Raw genomic sequence first — 20269 nt, 5'->3', positions numbered from 1 at the left:
TAGGTTCGGAGTGTACATCACTTCTTCATTACAAACTGAGACCTTCATCAGATTTATCTGATGCTTTGACTTTGTTTCTGTCCCTTCATCAGCACTTGAAGGTTTGCTTTGTTGACATATACTGTATGTGCTTTTAAACGTGTTGCCTATGGCGTCTTTTTGTGGTATGGTTGTAGGTTGTAAATAGGCTGAATAAACCGGGACACCAAGACTTACAGCCACTTCTGAATAGGCAATTAGAGGAGATAACCATATGACCATCTTTGGATATAGCACTATGTTTTATTTGCAAACTTGTATATTTTCTTATGCCATTTTCAGTCATCAATGTACTGTAAACTTCTAAAATGTAAAGTTAAGGGGTACCGGTGGTGTGGTGGTTAGCGCATGCGCCCCATGTGCGGAGACTGTTTTCCTCCAAGCGGACGGCCCTGGTTCAAATCCAACCAGTGGCTCCTATCCCGCATATCATTCTCCACTATCTGCCCAATTTCCAAATCTGTCCACTGCCCTGTGTATTTGTACTAAATCCCCCAAATAAATCTATGAAAACAATGGACCAATGTACCTTCTGGCACTTGGCTGTCCTAATTGAATGTACTGTGTTGCTTTCTTATCAACAGAATTCTACGACACTGCATCATCACCACACAGACTCTAAACTAATTCTTCAGCCCCATGTCTCTATTTCAACCATGCATCAGGAAATTGGAAAAAAACATTTTTCACTCGTTATGTTTCCCTCCACCACACGCCTCAACAAGATTCTCTTTTTTCTTTTACACACTTTGCTTCTCACCATTACACATGAAGCTGAGCTTTCCTGCTCAAAGTAACTGAAAATAATTGTGATTTCTTCTATTGAACCTGAGTGAAAATAGTTTTTACGACTTTTTGAACAAAATCAAGGATTTTATTGTGTTCAGGTTTTTTATTTGTCTGCTCATTTTGGTAAACAGTATACTGTGTAATTGCACATTTGACAATGTGTTATCATCACACGGTAATAATCTGTGTAATGTGTTTGCCTTTAAGACTTGCAGCATCAGTTCCACTTCACACTATGTTTCACTGCCTTCCTTCTTTGCTGATATAATATCTGAAGTCTCAAATGTTAACACTGTTCATGTGCACTTGACCTTTGACATTTTGACCAAAAGAAACTGAAATATACAACTTGTCTCATAACTCCGACATAGCAAGTCGTGCCCTTTGTGCTGTTCGGCTGAAACGCAATGCTAAGACATGTAGAGGCCCCCGGCACTCTGTTACATCATGTGTTGTGGACTCTTGTTCAAATCACAGCTGCTGGAGGGGCTCAAGGTTACAGGTAGGGGATCAGGAGATCAGTTGAAATATGTGTAACTCTGAAACATACATTGTAGATGTGCTGCTGTTGTAATCAGTGCATTATGAATTGAAGAAGAACCTCAGTCTACTCAGAGTTCCCTGATAGTCATCTGTCTGTCCGCAATAGAACGGAGTATGACATCCCCGTATAAAAAAAACTGACTAAGGGATATGAATAATATGAGTAATAATCTAATGAAAAGACGAGGGTTTCCAATTATTTTCATTGTTCAACTGAGCATTCATTACGCTGACAGAGATTATCATCCTTCAGTGTTCACACCCAATATTATTATGCTGCATAAAAATGTCTGGAAAATAATCGAATTTCATCAAAACGCAGTGTCAACATACATATTGGGTTTGTACTGCGCAGGTCTATTCATATGAAAATCTCTGTTCTTACTGTCTTCTGTCTGTTAAACACTGATGCTGCCTACAGGAAGCAAGACTGGCTCAAGAGAGCCATCTAGTGGAAACAATCTGTATGTTTGTCTCCATCAGAAAGGTGTAGGCCTACATTTGAATAAAGATTCATTTTGGTTAAAAATGTTAATTCATTTTTCATATTTTTACTTGATTAAATTGTATTATCTTATTGTAGTATTAGTATTATCTCAATATTTTAAATGGATCTCACTCAGATGTCATTGAATTTACAGCTGCACCATTTTTTAACAGAAAAGAAAGGGTCACAATCTTCACTAATTCATACTTTTGTCTTTTGATGACAACTGAATTATCCCCTTGACAAATCTGAAAAAGAAAGGAAAAATCCAGGTCTTGGGTTAAAATGTTAAAAGCTCTTAACATATTGAAAGTTTTAATAGCTATAATATCAAACTGATTAAAGCTGCACTCTTCTAAAAAGTTATAATGGGGCAAAAGAAAATGTGTTATGTATGAGGTGTCGACTTAGCAGAAAAAGATCACCTGACTTGGCAGTTAGCGTATGTTAAATAAGTTTTATTTTAACAGGAGCCTTTAGGACCTGTGACAGTGCCTTTGAAGTAAATGTAATGATGTAGCTTAACTTTGTTGCTACAGCTTCAGGTTCATTCCAGTAATTCATTGAAGATCTCTATGAATCAGTAATGGATCAGCACTTAGAACAAGTTTTAGATAATACAATTAATTACTCTGTCCACTGTCATTTTCTTCAGAAAAAAACATTGGAGGGACAGAGAAGGGAGTTCAAATAAATCCCTGTGTGCCTTCCCTCTGGTCTCCACAATGCAGAAGTTTCTATAATATTCAGGTAATATGACCAAACTGTTTTGGCTTCATGCATGACCAAGGTGCTTTCAGAGAATGTACTTTTGGCTTTACAACATTGCTTTCATGGCTTTAGACCATAAAATAATGTATGCTTCTACATTGACTTTTCAGCAGAAACTCTGCTGAATAGCCTTATTGTAGGCTAGCTGCTTAGCACCAAACAAAGTACAACTAAATTTAGCAACTAGCCAACTAGCCTAGTATGAAAGCATGCAGTTGTTTTAGCGCTAGAAACTCTTCTTAGGAGTTTCTGGGGACCAACACTAAGCTAACTATGCTAAGTAAGTAGCTAAGAAGAAAGTGAATTATCTCAAACCATTATCTTTTATCATTGAACTCAACTATTCAAACCCTGATGATTTGTAGCATGGAAACAATGCTCAAAATTCTACTTATAGCTATAATATTAGCCAAATAATGTTCCATTTTGATACAGTCTAATATTAGATGTTCCACTTGTTCATTTAGAAGAAAAATCTTAAAAACTCAAATTATTTTACGCTACCTAAGTGAAAGTTTAGCAAGTGAAAAATATTCTACGGCTTTAAAATAAGTTATTGTTGTCAGGGGTTTCAGGAGACCTACGCTAAGCTAACTAAGCTAGCTAACTAGCTATATAGTGAACTTTGAAGTTACCTTCATCAGTTAGGCAGTGACACGTCTTTAAATAAATGCTCATGTAAGTCTGTATACAAGATGACGTAATAGTCAGCTGACATTTAGGGGGAATCTTTAAAGAGATGATATTAACATGTAAACAATACTTTTAATGATCAATATTATGCAACAGAATAAATCATTAGGCTTCATTTCTGACAGCTTATATATCATGATATGTAAATCATCATGACTTGCTGTAGCTGTCTCTCTATCTGCCCAAAAGTTATCAGAAAAAGCATGATTGCTGGAAACAGCATGAATTAATCCTTGATCTGCTTAATCCTCCTAAAAACCTTTGACCTGTTAAAGGATGGGGATTGTGATGGTTCGTGGGACAGAGGTGTAAGCACATATTCCATTTAACTCTGGACACAAATCATAAATCTCTCCACACATGTATGGATACAGGGGAGCTGTCGTCTCCCCTCTTTAGAGGGAAACTGGGGCTCCGAGAACTCGTTCGTCTTCATTCAGAGCTCTCAACCTCCTCACACTCTTTCTCTCATAAGTCATACCTTGCTATATATAACCAGATGCATTGTTCTGCTCCCCCACATCTAAACTCACTTAATCTGGCTTTCACAATAAGGCGAATAAAGATAAATGTCTCAATCTGTTATATTACTGTCACACACTATCTAGGAGCGGGCGGGCGGGGGGGGGGGGGCTTTATCTGCAGGAGCACATATGACTGGAAGTGTGACACAAATGAAAAAAAGAGCCAGTTTAAAACAACAAAGATAATACATTTAATATTGTTTCTCTTTTGGGCAATGCGAGATACAATGTAAACATGTACAAGATACAAAAAAAAGAAACAAGAACTGTCAAAATGAGAGGGTAGATAAGAAAACGTCCTGTTTTAAAAAGGATGCACGTGGGCAAAATGGATTAGATCTGAAAATGGGCCGTGTCAGCTCTCTTTCAATGTAATCCTGGTCCACTGATGTACAGTGTTTTTAGGATTTGAACACTAAGTGTTCTTTCATCACCATGACTTGGTGGGCAGATGACTCATCATTGGATGATTCATTGACATTAGCAGTGATTTAAAAAAAAGCCTTCTTAGCTTGCTCAAAGCATGCCTTTTTGAAATTAAGTTGTTTTAGAGACGTTCAATGAAACACAATTTGCAATAACAACAATGGTGATAAAAAAAGAAAAGAATAAAACTTCCTTTGGTCCAACTCGAGGCCTGTAGTTGTTACTGAGTCTGTTAGTGTGGTAGACATGCTGGTAACAGATTGTTTTTGTCAGACTGCTTGATGGCATCAACTTCCAAGTGTTTTTTTTTGGCACGCTGCATTCCACAGCAGGGCGATGACAAACTCTTTTCTATAAATGCAACATCCAGGCTAAAAACAGGCACCACCTCTATAAATCTACCTCAGCTGTGACACCCAAAATCAATCACTTTTGACAGCTCACCTCCACCGCGGCACGCCGCCAACGCAGAATGGCAGAAGCCGTGGCGTTCTTGATTAGGAAGCTGTTGGCGCTGGAATATCTTCCGACAGGTTTAGGGGTTAATTAAGACACACTGTTGTGCTAATTAGGGAATCGGGGGTTTCAAACAGAGACAGAGAAAAGTGCCACAGAGACACAGCTGCACGCCTCGTTCCTCGACACAGCCTCTTTTTCTGGAGCTCAGAGACAGCTTCCCCACTGATGCCCGCTGGCGCGTCAAACAAATGTGATTCTGTGAGGAAGTTTTTTAAAAATGACATAAATAATCAGTTTCCCCTGATTCACAGGCTTTTGGGATTTTTTTCACCCCCAACTGCTTGAGAAAAAAAGTCCTGCAACTTATTCTTACCTTTTTTTTTCTTTCCCTTAAAAAAAACCAAGATGTTAATTAAAAACCTACAAAATCATCTTCTTAAATATACCTCCCACCTGCTCCCACACACTTACTCAAACTTTCTTATCGAAAAAAAACCTACGCCTCCTTCAATCAAACGTCTGCCTTTTATTAACTCAGCAATCACACCGTTTCCAGAGCTCGCTGCTGTTGACTTCTCTTCGTTTAGTGATTTCTCTTCCTATTATGAATTGAAGCCTCGTTTCATTTGACGTGAGTAAGCCTTTCACATCATTCGTTACACTTTTATATAGCGCTCAATTATTTTCTCAACAAAAAGCACAAAGTAATAAGAGATAGAGAATCCAACATTTGGAGCCATGTTTTTTTAAGTCTCATTCCAAAAAAAAAAGAAAAAACACTTTCTCAACTTCCTGCCCAACTCTCTCACACCCTCAGGGCTCCATAAGATCTGAAGACACTGACAGCAAAAAGAAGCAAAAAATCAGACGTGGGATCAGATTTTTAAAGTTCCTCTCTGGAATAAGAGCGAGACAGAGAGAAGCTGCTGAAGTGTAAACTCGTTCGTCTCTGACTGACTTGCACTTCCTGGTAAAGCAGCTTCAAAAAGTGCTGCAATTAAAACATTGTTTGGACTGATGAGGTTTCACGGCTCCCGTTTAGACACAAGGAGCTCATTAGGTATGCGGTTGGAAGGAGTCAGACGGAATTATTTTTCATAGTTTTCACGGAGGAAGTGTAGCCCACTGTAGCCTTTCATCTGCCTCTCATCAAAGCGGAGCTCCTCTCTCCTCGCTCTCACCTTGTCTCAAAGAATCCACTATCTGATCCATCTCATGTCTCCCTGCATCCTCCTCTCACAATCCTTTCCCTTGACCTCCCAATTCTCTTTCTTCTGAGTGCACCTGCGATCAACCCATCTCATCATGCAAAAACACAAACATGCACACAAACAATCCCCCCCCCCACCCTTTCCCTGCACAACCCACCCAGATATCTCAATCACTTCACCAGGAATAGACTTAGCTCGGCTGTGTCGAGGAAACAGAGAAAATGAAAAATGTGTGGCTGAGGAAGAAAGAGAAAAGAGAGCAGAATGGGGGGAGGAAGATTATGCTATGGCAGCAGCTAGTGTTTGGGATTACACAGCTTAAGGTGCTTCACGCTCGAGAGGTGCCGTCCATTTGTTAAAATAAAAACGAGAGTGAGGAATAAAAACGAGGTTTCTGGTGTAATGGAGCCGTCTCACCCGGCTGACCTTTTAGGAATATGTCAGGAAACTCATATTACATTTCCTCTGCCATGAACGATTTCCTCATCATTGCTGAGTGTGTGTTAGCATGTGTGCACATGCTGAGCTGTGCAGGTAGGATGCAGAAATACTGCCTTCACCAATTCCATTTCCATTCTGCACGCAGGTTTAAGAACCAATGATGTCTATCAGATAAGCTGAGCGGGTTTAATAAGAATCCTGTTGCTTACAGGTGTAGCCCTGCATTATTGGAAATACACTTAACGGCTTCCTTGATGATAGTTAGATAAAAAGATTGATACCGCTCTCATACCAGTGCACCTAATGTAAAGCTGGCCCAGAGGTAGTTAACTGAGCTTAGCATTAAGACTTGGCCTGAGATAATTGCAAGCACTGCTCTTTTTTAAAGGTTAAAAATCCACCTATAAGCTCCCCCAGAGCATACGCATTAAACCAATATATCTCACTCATTTGCTGCGTACAAAAACAAAGCAGTACGAAATACAAGTTCTAATTCAAGAAGAAGTGTGACCATTTACTGGCTGAGTGCAGTTACTTCCTAATGTTTCATAATCTTCAAGCTGTAAAACTTTTATTTATGTTTTTTATTTCTCTCCAGTCTTGACATCTAGAGATATTTGCAGATTTTTTTTTAAGGCCTTCTTCTTTCATGCACAGCTAATCCAATTCTCTGCTGTCTCAAGCTTCTTCTTTTTTTTCCAAGATCTCCTCCAAACATCCTGAAAAAATCCTTTGAATTTTATTTGGTCCGATTTATTTTTATTTTTTTGCCTCATTTAAGAGACAGTCTATGCTGAAGTGAGTTTTTCTTTACAGAAGTTTGAAAGTTCACAGCACACTGAAAAGTCTATTCTCAAATTCAAGTTTACACAGCAGACTTTGGTTAGAGGCATTCTGGAGAATTATTTATATTTGATATAACAAAATCTGCTTTTACATCTTTAAGTTAGATTTAAAGCATTTTAAGAGTAAGGAGGCTATAACAACATTTTTAATAACATGAGAGAGGCATCAATATTCATATCTAACTATTGGTGAAAAGAGCAAAAACAGGATTTTTTTTTTAGATGGAGATTTAAACTACAACATATTGTGTGTGTTGGTCTGTTCGCTCACTCAGTCTTTAGCACGATGACATGCTCACCTGTATCTCATGGATGAGGCCTGCCTGGGGCTCAGCAAAGGGAGAAAAAAAAGAAAGGGTTTTTCTATTTTTGGTGTTGAACCTGAAAGTTGATGGATTGAACTGAAACGGCCTGAAGGAGCATTCATCATCAGCTGTCTTGTTTACTGCTGAAACTCTCCCAATCCAAGTCTCTTTGCCGGCGGGTTCCAAATGTCTCCCCCGTGCCGCGGTGATTGTTGAGGGGAAAGTCAGAACTCAGTGTGACAACAGTGGAGTAAATGTCAAGAGAGACATCTGCGTAGGTGCAGAGAGGACACACTCCAGAGGGAAAGAGAAAGAAAGAAGAAGAAAAAAACACAACAACACAAAAACAAGAAACTATAGAGATTCCATTCAGGCACGAACGTGACAGCTCAGAGCAGGGCCACTGAGGCCCCTGATCATGGGCCCATAACTCGCCGTCTTGGAAGAAGACCCCAGGTGGCTTTAATGTCAATACAGAACGGGTCAGCGGGTTTCTACCGTGCTGCTCATTCATTCTGTCCACTGCTGATCCCGAGCAGGAGGAGAACAGATCCTCATGTTTGTTATTATAAAAGTCCATCACGTCAGGAGATGATGAGATGTCACATTTAACTGCTTTGGTCCAATGACTTTTTTCTGATGCTTATAGGGCCTTTCACAAGTGCCCTTCAAAAAAGATACACTTAGAACGATGGTAAAAGATCATGACTGGCAGTTTGACTGGCAATATCTACACCCAACAGATGTAGTGGCATTGTTCACAAATCTTCCAGACCTTTGTGTGACCTTTGTTGGAGCTTGATGTGTTTCTTATCTATTGCACAATTCCTCGCCGGTACATTTCAGGATATGATAGAGCAAAAAAAATAAAAGAAAGGGGGGGAAGGAGGGCAGATAGATGCAAAACAGCAAAATGTATGCTTGTCACAGAACCATTCCCTCGCTATTTCAGCTAAGTGAAATTATCTTTATCAAAGAAAGCACTATGTAACAATAATATGTGCTGGAGAGAAAATGTTTCCAGTGATTCAACACATTTACATAATGCCTTCGTCTAGATGGGAAGCGGCCATGTTGCCTGATAACAACATCTTCAGTTTTGGTCCTTATGTGGGTTTAAATGACTTTTTATTCATGAAGATGAATGACAAAATACCTCAAATACTCATCCAAATGTTATTTCAAATTGAGGCTGCTTTTTGCATATTTAGGTAAAGAAGCCTAATTGATTAAAAATGTGAATCTGACTGGAGCATCAGTGTATTTTTAACAGGGGATATGTGATTGTCAAACCATGATAAGAAACAAAACTCCTCATAATAAATATAGATAAAATCAGGCATTATGTAAAGCACAATAAAGATGAAGGAAGCACCCATGATTTGCTAAAGTTGCAGCACACAGCATAGAAAAAAAAGGAACTTCTTTCAAATTTTAAAACAAAAATTTGCCCAATAAAAAAAACATGTGCTACAAAAAAGTTTAGCTGCACTCAGATTTTTTTTTTAAAAAGAAAAAGTCTAGATTTCTGTACACTGTAATTGTGAGACTCACTGGCCAGCAGTGCATTTCCTATTGCACTGAGGTAGTATGGCTTGTAAGCCTTGTTGAAAGAAAATCAAGTTGTAGTACCTGTGACTGCCCACAAGAGGTCTCTGTTTCTCCAATTCTACCCAAACTTTAGCATGGTCACTGTCACTAACAGTGCCATCTCATCTGTGAGCTGAGATTAGAAAAAAAAACTCAGTACTTAAATAATTTAAAAATATATCTAAAATAAATAACATGCTGAGTATTAACTGCACTTTACATTAATGCACCATAAAAACAGGTTTAAAGTGCACTAATTCACAAAACAGAACCACTTCATTCCTCATTATCGCCGCTGTGTGATCACAAGGTAACAAATTAAGAACAACAAAAAACAAACATAAAACAAATATGCCTCACTAAAATAGACAACTGCGATCTAGCAGGTACTGTACTTTGTATAATACTATGATAACTGTCCAGCAGAAACATAAAAAGTTAGCGTTCAGCCTTAAAGAGCGCCTCAACTTTCGTTAGAAAACCATTTCAGCAGTCTTGAACATCAGCCTTTATGAATTTTGATCCAAGATAGAAATAGAAGTATTTAAAATGTCACAATGAAAGTTATTTGTGAGGTAAATTATTCCAATCTTAGAATGTGTAAAAGTCCTCCTTAACCTTCTTTCTTTACATCTGTATTAAGTATCAAGTGATTCCAGGTACTGACAGGAAAATGTGTTTTCTGTTCAGAAGTTATAAATCATTGCGTTTCTTGTGTCATAAATAAGTCGCAAAATCACACACAAAAGACTGTTTTTTGGTGTTGATCACATTATGGGCTAAATGCTTTGCATATATATCCCTGGGATTCTATTTTTTCACTGCATTTCCAGTATTTTCATATCTACTCATCAGCGGTTACATTTTATGTCAACAAAACACAACACATACATATTCATATATCATTACTTGTCCCTGAAAGCATTAAGAGTAAATGTAAACCTTTTCTTGTTCATTTTTTCAGGGTGATTAACCACTTCATATGAGGTGAGATCTTAAGATAATGGTTGTTCCTTTGATTATCCAGAAAACTAAAACGTTTTTTTTGTCTTTTTTTCAAGTTTTGCAGGTTTTTTTCAGATCTTTCAATCTGGGTAACAAAAAACAACACTGATATTAACAATTTTTTTGGAGCTTGAAGCTCTAAAACAAAGCATGCTAATTTCAATGGGCTTCTTCTGTGTATTAAGCCAGTTCTTAAGATAGTTTAAACATAGAGCAAGAGTTTTTACTTTTTTCCAATTCAAGGCTGTCAGTTAAAACAGATGTAACAAGAGAGCAGAAATAATTCCCTAAGGAAGACTTGCATTGGCAGAAGACGTTAAAACATGTACAATGAAAGTTTTTTAAAAAGTTGATAACGTGAGTAACATGGGGATTTAGCGTGCTTGATGACGTGTGGCTTAAGGTGAATACATTTTCTGGTGAATCTGGAGACTAAATCTTGTTGGACCAGTGAGAGTGCTCCAGGGCAACGTTATATTTTGGTGAGCTTTGTTACTTATGGATATACTCTCGGTGGTGTTCATCGGTCTATGGCACTCGAAGAAGATTTGGTTGTTTCATGTTTTTGCCATCCACCATTTAGGACCTCCATTCAGGTGAACAAACACAAAAAGGCACTTATCGGCCATCATAGTCAGAAATGGGCAGGAATAAGCCATAGCCATTACCCTGCTCAACTTCCGTATTATGCGGTGCAAACCTCTTTAAGAGGTTTATAGCTCCCATTCATCTTCTTTTTTTTTTTTATCTCGCAGACACTGTCCTCCTCAAATACTTTCACTGAAGGGTGACCAATCCCACATTTCTGTCTCTCAATCCTGCCAAAATATTACAAATCTTGACTCTCCTCTGTGTATACATTTTAGTAAACCAGCACTAAAAGTGTTCCTCCTCAACAGATTTAAACATCTCTCTTTTTTACACTAAGTCTTTTTTTTTTTAAATTTACATTTTCAAGGACATATTGCTTATGGGAGATTGCAGGTAACATTCTTAAGCCACCCATGTCCTTGAAGACATCAAAAGACGGGGGAAAAGTGTGTGGGGATGGTTTCATTTTTTCCGCTCTAGGTAGTTGGATGGGACCCAGCCCTTGCGGGGAAGCAGGCTGTCCTGCACCTGGCAGTACCACCATCCATTGGGGTTTCTCTCCAGAACCTCCAAACAGGTGCCCTCTGTGAAACCCATCGTTTCCTCATCGCCCCGGTAGTCAGCGATGGACACGTACACATCCCTGCCGAGGTTATTGTGAATCAGCTGGCTCTTCTCTATGGGCTTGGGTCGGACTGTGGACACGGGGATACCGTTGCGTTGGCTAACTCTGCTGAGGGCGTCCTGGACATTGCTTGTGCTGAACGCGCTCCCCGACGACCCGAGGCTGGAGCGCTCGACAGGCCTCGTCTGACTTTCGACAACTACATGTGGCCGCACGGTGCTGAAGGAGGCGTTTCTACGCACACCGAGAGTGGCGGAACCAGATCCATAGTGATCACTTCTGCCCAGTGATTCATTGCGCCTCAGAGAGCCTGTCATGTAGTGTGCATCCTTGGCCGGCTGTGTGGTGGTCACAAACACAGACTGTGGCCGTACTGCCACCTGGCGTACCCCATTTCTCATCCGAACACCTCCATTTACCATCCCAGACGGCTTCTGGAAACCCCCAGGAGGCTTCGAAGGAATCGGCGGAGTATTCCTTCTCATACCTTGGTGCTGCTGGTTCAGACCCTGAATGTTGATGTTGTTGAGGGCCAAAACGTGCTGCTCATTTTTCTCCAGGCTGTTGGACTTACTCCCACCACTTCCATGTCCATCTGATTCCGACCGGCCTCCATCAGCTGCTTGCCTCACAGGTTCCAGGTAGTAAGAGGGAGCCCAGCCTTCCTCGGATCCCCAGCGGATATACCACCATCCGCTCTCCTGCTTCTCCAGGACCTCGACCTCCACCCGGGCCGGAAAGCTGATCTCAGAGTCCTGGACCTTCTTGTAGGCGTCAAGGGAGCGGTAGTGATTGGGGCCTTCCACGTCTGAGTCACCCCGGCTCCCTTTGGAGTACACAGAAGAGAGATCTGAGGTGCTGTGGGAGCACATGGAATCCTCTGACGAAATGACCGAGGCCGTTTCAGAGTCTTCCCCGCGTCCAGGTTTGAGCCCGTGTCGAAACTGACTTGTAGGCCTCAGCTGTCGTCTCAGAGAGCCGATGTCCATCCTCTCAGGAGTCTGGGGTTCTGATTTGGTCAGAAGTGGTTTGGGTCTGACGGATGGCTTGGGTCTGGTTGAGGGGCTCTGGCCTATTCTCTGCTCTACATCCCGGCTGAAGGCGGGAACTTTCTTGGGTCCTCTGGTCAACTCGTCTGATGAAGAATGTGGGCTGTTATCCTGAGACCTGAGGCTGATGTCTATGTGCCTGCCCAGGGTCTGGCTTCTCCTGTTCATCTCCGGAGTCATGGTCTTCATGGGTCTGCCCGCTAAAGGTGAGGATCCGGAGGGTTTGCGTGGAACTGTGGAGGAATGGTAGATCCTTGGGGAATTTGGCTCACTGGCACCTTTGGCCGCAGTGCCTTTGCCGCCACTGCTCGACCTGAAGCCGTCGTTCTCGTAGATGCATTCTTCTTTTCCGACCTCCTCGACGGATCTGAAGGAAGTTCGTCTGCGAGTGAAGACGGGGGACGCTTTGCAGACAGGAGGAGAGGCCTTACAGGACGGAGGAGAGCTGCGGTACTTGTCACCGACCACGTTGCTGATCTTCACATCCAGGGAGCGCTCATCCTTCAGGGAATCTGTGTCTGATTCACCTTCACAGCCAACGGCAGGGACATCATATTCAGGCTCCTCATACACAGGCCTGCTCTGCGGCTCTGCGACTTTAGGAACAGAGCTAGCAGGAGTGGGAGTTTCTTCAGAGTTTTGCTTTTTGACAGGTGGTGCGGGGGGTGGGACTTTGGGCCGAGTCAGGGTGCTGGTCCGGCGGCTGAGGTTTGGCTTTTTGCGCTTGTCAATGTAGGAGCACGGGGCCCAGCCCTCCATCTCTCCGATCTGCACATACCACCAGCCCCCAGGGTTCTTCTCTATTACCTATACGACAAGACAAAAAGGATGCATGCTGTTGAAAAGAGCATTTCTCCTTCTGCAGGATTTCAGTCGAATTTAAAATTGAAATTGGTCGAATTTCCTAAAAACACAGTATTTCCCCTGATGGTGGTGCCTTTCATCCTCCTGAGAACCTAGTGCTGTGTGTAACCCATGTTCTTGTAGGCTCCTTACTTACCTTGATAACCAAAAAATTGTCTTAAGTGTACACACGGCAGAGACATAAACCCTTTACAGACTGCTTTCATTTTTGCAAAAAAATGCTGTAACTAAACTCAGCGGTCAATACTTCTTTAAACATTCATATTGATTCTGCGACAGCATAATATTAGCGTCCCAGTCTGTAAATTCACATCGCCATTAAGCAATGCACGGCACAGCAGGATCTCCACATAGACACACAGTCAGACGTGCATGCACACACAGTGGTGTACTCCCTCACCCCTGTAACTCCTCTCATACTACCTCAAAAGATGGAACAGAGGTGGGATCATTTCGTCCCCCCCATTATGCCTCTGCGACATTCACAATGAAGGTGAAACGCCACAGGGGAGCGTAAGTATTGCAGCAGCAACAGCAGTCTGAAAAGGGCTATAGAAAAACTTTAATTTTTACTCCTTTTAACTTTTCTGCTGGCATGGCTGAAACTTTGCTAAGACTTGATATCTACGACTAACTATCTTACAAAAATTGATTGATACTGAGACAGACAGATGTCCAACAACAAAACTATTTAGATTGGGTCAGTTGATCTACATTCTGATATCAGTATAGCATTGATTATTACATTACCAAAACTTTGATCTGTTACGAAAGCTTACCAAACTGCAAACACTGAGTTTTGTTTGGGCAAATGCTCAAAGGTTGGTTCCATTTAGGCACCAAAAACAGTTGGCGATTTGACGGTTTTGCGGCTTTCTTCCTGCGAAAATACTTCAGTCCAGGTGAAATGTATTGTTTGAGTGTCTCCAATGACGTCAGCCAAGGGTTTAGGACAACATTTCTAAGATGTGCTTTTCTTCTTGCAGGGAGATCAATGAAAAAAGACCACACAATAGTAATCCTACAACTCCCAGTTCACCATAACTTTACCTTGAAGGTTTCTGAATGATCTCATCCCTCTACCAGAGTCTCTGCAGAGTTTCATTCTTTCTACATCACCACGTTCAAACACAAATCTCAAGGTCGAATCGCTATTGCCTCAGCTTCCGAGTCTATCTGGGGCGGCACTCGGTCACCATTCATATTCAATGAGCCCTGACTGTCTATATCTCAGCAACAACAATGTAGATGTGGCCTCTTACATCAGCCTTTTGTCCTCCACGGAAACTGATGCCATCGGAGATTGAGGACTGGAAATCTGCTATGGTGTAATACTCTGCTTCCACAGCAGGGGGCTCTGGTGGCTTAGGTAACTGGAATCCCTGCATCAGAAAAAGAGGGGGAAATGTCATCATTTTTAGACATCATTATACTGTATCTGGCCATGACTTCAGAATGAGTGTACGGGCATAAGAAAAGAGACAACTCGTTTAAAGGTATGCTTTAGGCTTCATGTGATAAAGAAAAAACATATCAAAGCATGTACAGAATTCAAATGTGTTCAGTGGTGGATCAGATAATTAAAGACATGCGGGAACTTGTGTGTTTCTCTGTGCTTTGCTGTTACTGGGGTTGCTATGCCAACCGGGAGCTCATTAATAACCTTTTCCGTTTAACTTGTTATTCTTGCTTACTCTTTTTGTACTGCTTTGAAAAATCTTTTTCAGCTTGCACCAGCAGCTTGTTAGATCATTCTTCATTGTGATCATGGGTAGCTCTGTGATGCTTACACAGTCCTGGTGAATAAAGCTTAGTCCTGGTGAACATAGCTTAGTCCTGGTGAACATAGCTTAGTCCAGGTGAATATAGCCTCATCCTGGTGAACATAGCTTAGTCCAGGTGAATATAGCCTCATCCTGGTGAACATAGCTTAGTCCAGGTGAACATAGCTTAGTCCTGGTGAGCATAGCTTAGTCCTGGTGAACATAGCTTAGTCCAGGTGAACATAACTTAATCCTGGTGAACATAACTTAGTCCAGGTGAACATAGCTTAGTCCTGGTGAGCATAGCTTAGTCCTGGTGAACATAGCTTAGTCCTGGTGAACATAGCGTTGTTCCAAATGAAGCCCTAAAGAAAAACAGTAGCTTGTTAATTACTTACGAGGTTGGCTTCTCTTCTTGGGGGAGGTTTTTGCCTCAGATTTGGAGAGCCTGATAAACCAAAGAAACATCTCAATCATTTACAAAGTATGAACCCACATCAGACTAACATTTGTGCCTCGTTCCCATGCCCTTGGAGTCAGAGTGGCTGGTGGTGGTCATGGTGTTGGTTTCAGACTGACAGCTTCACTCAAAGTAACACCCGCTCTTCTCACCAATGAGCAAATTTCTTATTATACTTTTAGAGACCCAGGGTTACACAGGAAGCCAGAATGTTTCATTCATAGCACTCGTTTTGGTGTCTCATTACTGGATTTGGAGACTCGTGTATTGAATAAAAAGATTATCTCGATGACTGACTGATAGTCAAACTCACACAGAAGTGTGTCCATGAGGCAGATGTAGCAAGGAACCCATACTCAAGGTAGCATCAGCAAGGCTCCTTTAAGATTACCATTGGTATTAACAGTTAGTATGGTAGGGAAGCACTACAAAAAGGTTAGAAACTCAGTCCAAAGCACCCCAAAAATAGTGGAAAGTACTTTACTTTACTTTACCATCTAGCATCCTTACTTGGTAAGTATCTCATTTTCATCATATATAGTATGCAGTGGCTCACTAAGCTAGGCTTCCTTGATGGTTAGAAGCTGAACAACCTAAGCTTGATTATCATTTCTTTCCTGTAGCCCAAGTGTGTCTATTTTCTTAACCAAGGATTTTTCACAAGTATCCAAATGTTGTTCTGATCCTTACACAGCAAGTGTATACACTATTTAAAAAATATATCTCTTGGATTATTTTTTGAATATGAAGTCACAATTCAAACTACTATAGATCATAGCTTCAAAAATAACATAGCGAGGTTGCAACTGGCAATAAAACTAACTATCAACATCCAGACACAAATGATCATCTCATATTTCTGAAAGTTTTAGATTTCAGTACACTGACTCCATGGCGTTTGTTGAGCATGAGAGTGCACAGAGCAGATGTTGCAAAAAGGGAAAGAGACAACTGTGAGCACTGAGGTTCTTAGGGTTTGCCCAAACACATGTTAATCAAAAGAGGAAATGATGAATAAACCTAATTAAGTGCATATCAGCAAACCTGCAAACAAACACACTGAGCACTAATTAGATTACCGTTTGCTCAAATTAAAAATTGGCGATAAATGTATCTCTCCAAAAACTTTTAAAGCCCATGTTAAACAGCCTCACAGATTATTGAGTCAGATTCTGAGATTAGATTACACCACCACAGATTACAATCAGATAAAACCAGCATCTTACCTATAGCATCAAAGCCTACACAGAAAGAAAGCAGCATGTTTTAATGTCTCGTCTAAAGTTTCCTTCTCTCTTACACGTCTATGCATTTACAGATTTAATCACTGCCGCAGAAAGATTCATTATGTCCCAAACACTCCACAAAATGCTCACCAATTTCCACTCGATGAGGCGCCACTCTAGCAACAGCTGGGGACCCTGGCTCGCCTCTAGTTTTACTCTCTCTGAGTGCGGCGCTCGCTGCTATTCCCAGACACGGGCTGTTGGTGTCCCGTCCCGCGCTCAGCCTCCTGCCTGTCTCGGCGTTGATCTCCGAGTTATAGGGCATGGGCAGGCTGATCTCGCTCTTCGAGATGTGCCGCTCGGGTGAGGTGCCGGCTTCTCCGTCCGTCTGGATGTCCTTCTCGCTGACCGACTTCTTCTGCAGCAGGTTGCTGATCTCCATTATGTTGCCGATGATCTCCACGGGGCCCGTCAGAGTTTTCTTTCGAGGGGAGAAGTCCTCCTTTACCTTTTTCAAGTAGGAGGCAGGGGCCCAGCCCTCTTTTCCTAAGTATCTGTGGGTAGGAGACATAACACAGAATGAATGCATTCTCATGTAAAAGTTCAACTGCACTAACTCGTCAGGTATGTTTACATGACATGAGGTTTGAAGAAGGGTAAATGTACCAAGCAGGACTACAACAAAATATATTATTGGTTACAATTAAACTTCAATTAATTGTCTGGGCTTTTATTTACTTTGGTCCATGAAATGACTTGATAATTGTAAATGTATACCAGTTAGAATATTGAATATTCACTCTGCACCAAGTTAGGATAACGCTAAACAAATTGAGTTAGAAATGACTTATCTGATCTTGATTTTTAGGACAGTATGCCAACCTTCTGCATGGCTGCTATGCATACCAGCAACATTCTGTTTCTCTTTGACAAATGTTGAAGTTTTTTTGTGTCTTGCTGCTTTTTCTCCAGATGTTTGATCCACTAACTAATCAACACTAAATGCATATGGGCCTCTAACTGAGACCTGCCTCTATTTGTCAAAAATTTGCATAGTAATCATGAATCACTATAGAAGAAGTGAACACCCACAGAACACTTCTCATGTATGAGGAACAAAGTATGAGTCATTCTAAAGTCATATAATGAACAAAACAGTCTCTCTTTTCTTGGTCAAGATTTTTGTTTTTCACTATAATATGCTACATCTCTCTGTGATTTTCCGGGGAATTAAGCCTGTACTCGAGACTGATGTGACACTCACTGCTTAATTATAGCACTTCTTCCTCCAATAAGAGAAAGCCGTTATTGTTTTTTTTTGACGATGTATATTTATTAAATCTTAGAAAGTCAGATTTCTAGTTCTTCTGGCACATTATTTTGCCTATTTGGGTTTTTTTGGGCATTTATTCTTGAGGTGAGTCTGAGAGCATTTCATTACTTTTTTTCTATTCATCAGTCTCCGCAGCTCAAAGTGTGAGACAAATCCACCTTTAAAGGGGCACTGATGTAGTCCGACTATAATTTCTTGAGGTGGGGGGGTTGATTTTGCAACAGAATGTCCACATCCTCTGGACTTAAGTATGCAATAAAATGCACCGTGTAAGATAACAAATATTGAAAAGCAGAAGCTATTGTAATTCTAATGATGCCAAAGGTAGCCAAAAGCACGTAAATAGACTGTATTATATATGCAAAGAGACACAAATGCTCCCCGCATTTCCGCACTCATTGTAAAACAAATGGCTCATTTAACAGAGCAGTGTGCAACAATAGGTAATGTTTCTAAAAGCAACTCTGACTCATTTGCCTCTAGGTGGGCCATTTTCTGCTCAGAAGAGATGGGATCATTTCGGCTCCCCTGTTGCCTGACCCCAGCTGTGGCCACAAGGAGTCCCGATGACTAAAATAAAACCCTGTGCTTTACAGTGATTTCACTGTAAATAAAAAAAAAATAAAAAAAAGGGGGCACATTGAGTGCAGCATGACTCAGATGTACACCTGGAGAATTTTTGGACAACATGCTCTAAAATGAGTCATTATGCATTGCAGTAAGGGGAGTGAATAAATCAAATCCATTTTTTATTTCTTTGCTATTTATTTAGCAATATGACATATCATACATTTGAAGGGTCTTTAGCATCTGTACAGCATATGACACCCTCCTCCCTAAGTTCATGCATTGCCATTAGGGATGTGAATTGTAGCTGCAAGAATCTGGCAACACAATACACATGAGGGGTAATGACATGTTGTTATAGTGCAGGTAGGGCCACATACAAAGGCCCCTTGAACCTGACTTTTTAAATATGTGTTCTTTATGTTAATGTAGCGACATGTGCTAACTCCTTGTAGATAGATACAACACTGTGATCTTGCACACACGTAATTAAAATCCAATCACTCAATCAAGACTTTTCTAAAACTATTAATCAAACATTCTAACATTCGTTTTGAGTGTATCCAAAATTTTACTGTCCTTATTCTGATAAAGGGAAACTCCCCAAAAGGCAACAAATTTAGCCTTTATTCCACAAAATCACACAAGCACCTTTCAATAAATGTGTTTAGTATATCCGCCTGCACCCTGTTACGGGAGCATGTGCACGAAAGCCACAAGGCAGCATGTGATAGCAATCCTAAATGCAGATCAGCCCCCCCATTTCTTTGCCAGCAAGGCTAACGGTTAAAGCTAAAAATGAAAGGAAGTCAATTCATACACACAAATATATCGAATAGAAAGCAGATTTGAAACATTTTGACGGATTCTCAATAATCGAAGAAAACTCAACAACATTTCTCAAAAATGTAGGAATTATAATTAACAACCGATTCAGTACAGAATGATATGTTGACCCATGATATGCTGCTAGCTGACAATAATACAAAGCTCAATGTGATGAAAATATTAATGAAATATCATTCTTACTTCAGTCTTTTTTAACCATCAGAGGAGTGCTCTCTGTCTATTCATCAATACACTTCTTTCTCTAGAAGTCTTTGATTTGTCATAATGGAGAAATATTTGATTCCATTATAAGAGCTGCTGATGAGCCACGTTCTGTTTAGTGCGATTCCAGATCTATACGTGATATGTTACTGAAAGGGGACGCACTTGGGCACAATTACGATATGGACATTTTAGTAAGCACGTGATTGGTTACACTTTGAACGATTGAAACATCAACCCTGATTATTTGTGATGTTTAGGAAACAGCAAAAGCCTTTTTTGTTCTTTGTTTTATTTGCACTCATTCTGTATCATTTGTAGATTTGTATGCTCATGCCAACTGCAAGGATAGGTGATAGAATTTGGAAAAAGCTGGTCGCCTGATATAAAGCTATAAATTAGAAACAACAACAACAACAACAACAACACTCTCTTAATAAACTGCTGTGTGTTGATGCTCTTTTACTCCTGAGCAGATTTTACTCACCTGATGAACCACCAGCCTTCCAGGTTCTTCTGGATGACCTCCACGGTGACCCCTTTCTCAAAGCTGACTTCATCCTTCCCCTGGCTGGTGTACGGCTGTATTGTCACATATTTCTCCTCTGGAGTG

The 20269-nt window shown here is 40.7% G+C and overlaps 1 protein-coding gene across 2 annotated transcripts in view; it reads right to left on the bottom strand.

The window, feature by feature from the left end:
* Positions 1 to 4013: 4013 nt before the first annotated feature.
* sh3pxd2aa (SH3 and PX domains 2Aa) overlaps positions 4014 to 20269 on the bottom strand; it is a 126881-nt gene continuing 110625 nt past the window's right edge. For both annotated transcript variants that reach the window (XM_065966599.1, XM_029278305.2), the window contains 5 exons: positions 20144 to 20261; positions 16857 to 17260; positions 15419 to 15468; positions 14520 to 14639; positions 4014 to 13200 (listed from right to left, as the gene is read on the bottom strand). In XM_065966599.1, coding sequence (XP_065822671.1) covers positions 11182 to 13200; positions 14520 to 14639; positions 15419 to 15468; positions 16857 to 17260; positions 20144 to 20261 — 2711 coding nt within the window. In that variant the 3' untranslated portion in view covers positions 4014 to 11181. The remainder of the gene's footprint in view (positions 13201 to 14519; positions 14640 to 15418; positions 15469 to 16856; positions 17261 to 20143; positions 20262 to 20269) is intronic.

Source organism: Labrus bergylta, chromosome 1 (assembly GCF_963930695.1).
Source record: "Labrus bergylta chromosome 1, fLabBer1.1, whole genome shotgun sequence".
Taxonomy (NCBI): Eukaryota; Metazoa; Chordata; class Actinopteri; order Labriformes; family Labridae; genus Labrus; species Labrus bergylta.
Note: the sequence above shows the minus strand (reverse complement) of the source record. Positions and strands in the feature narration are given on the sequence as shown.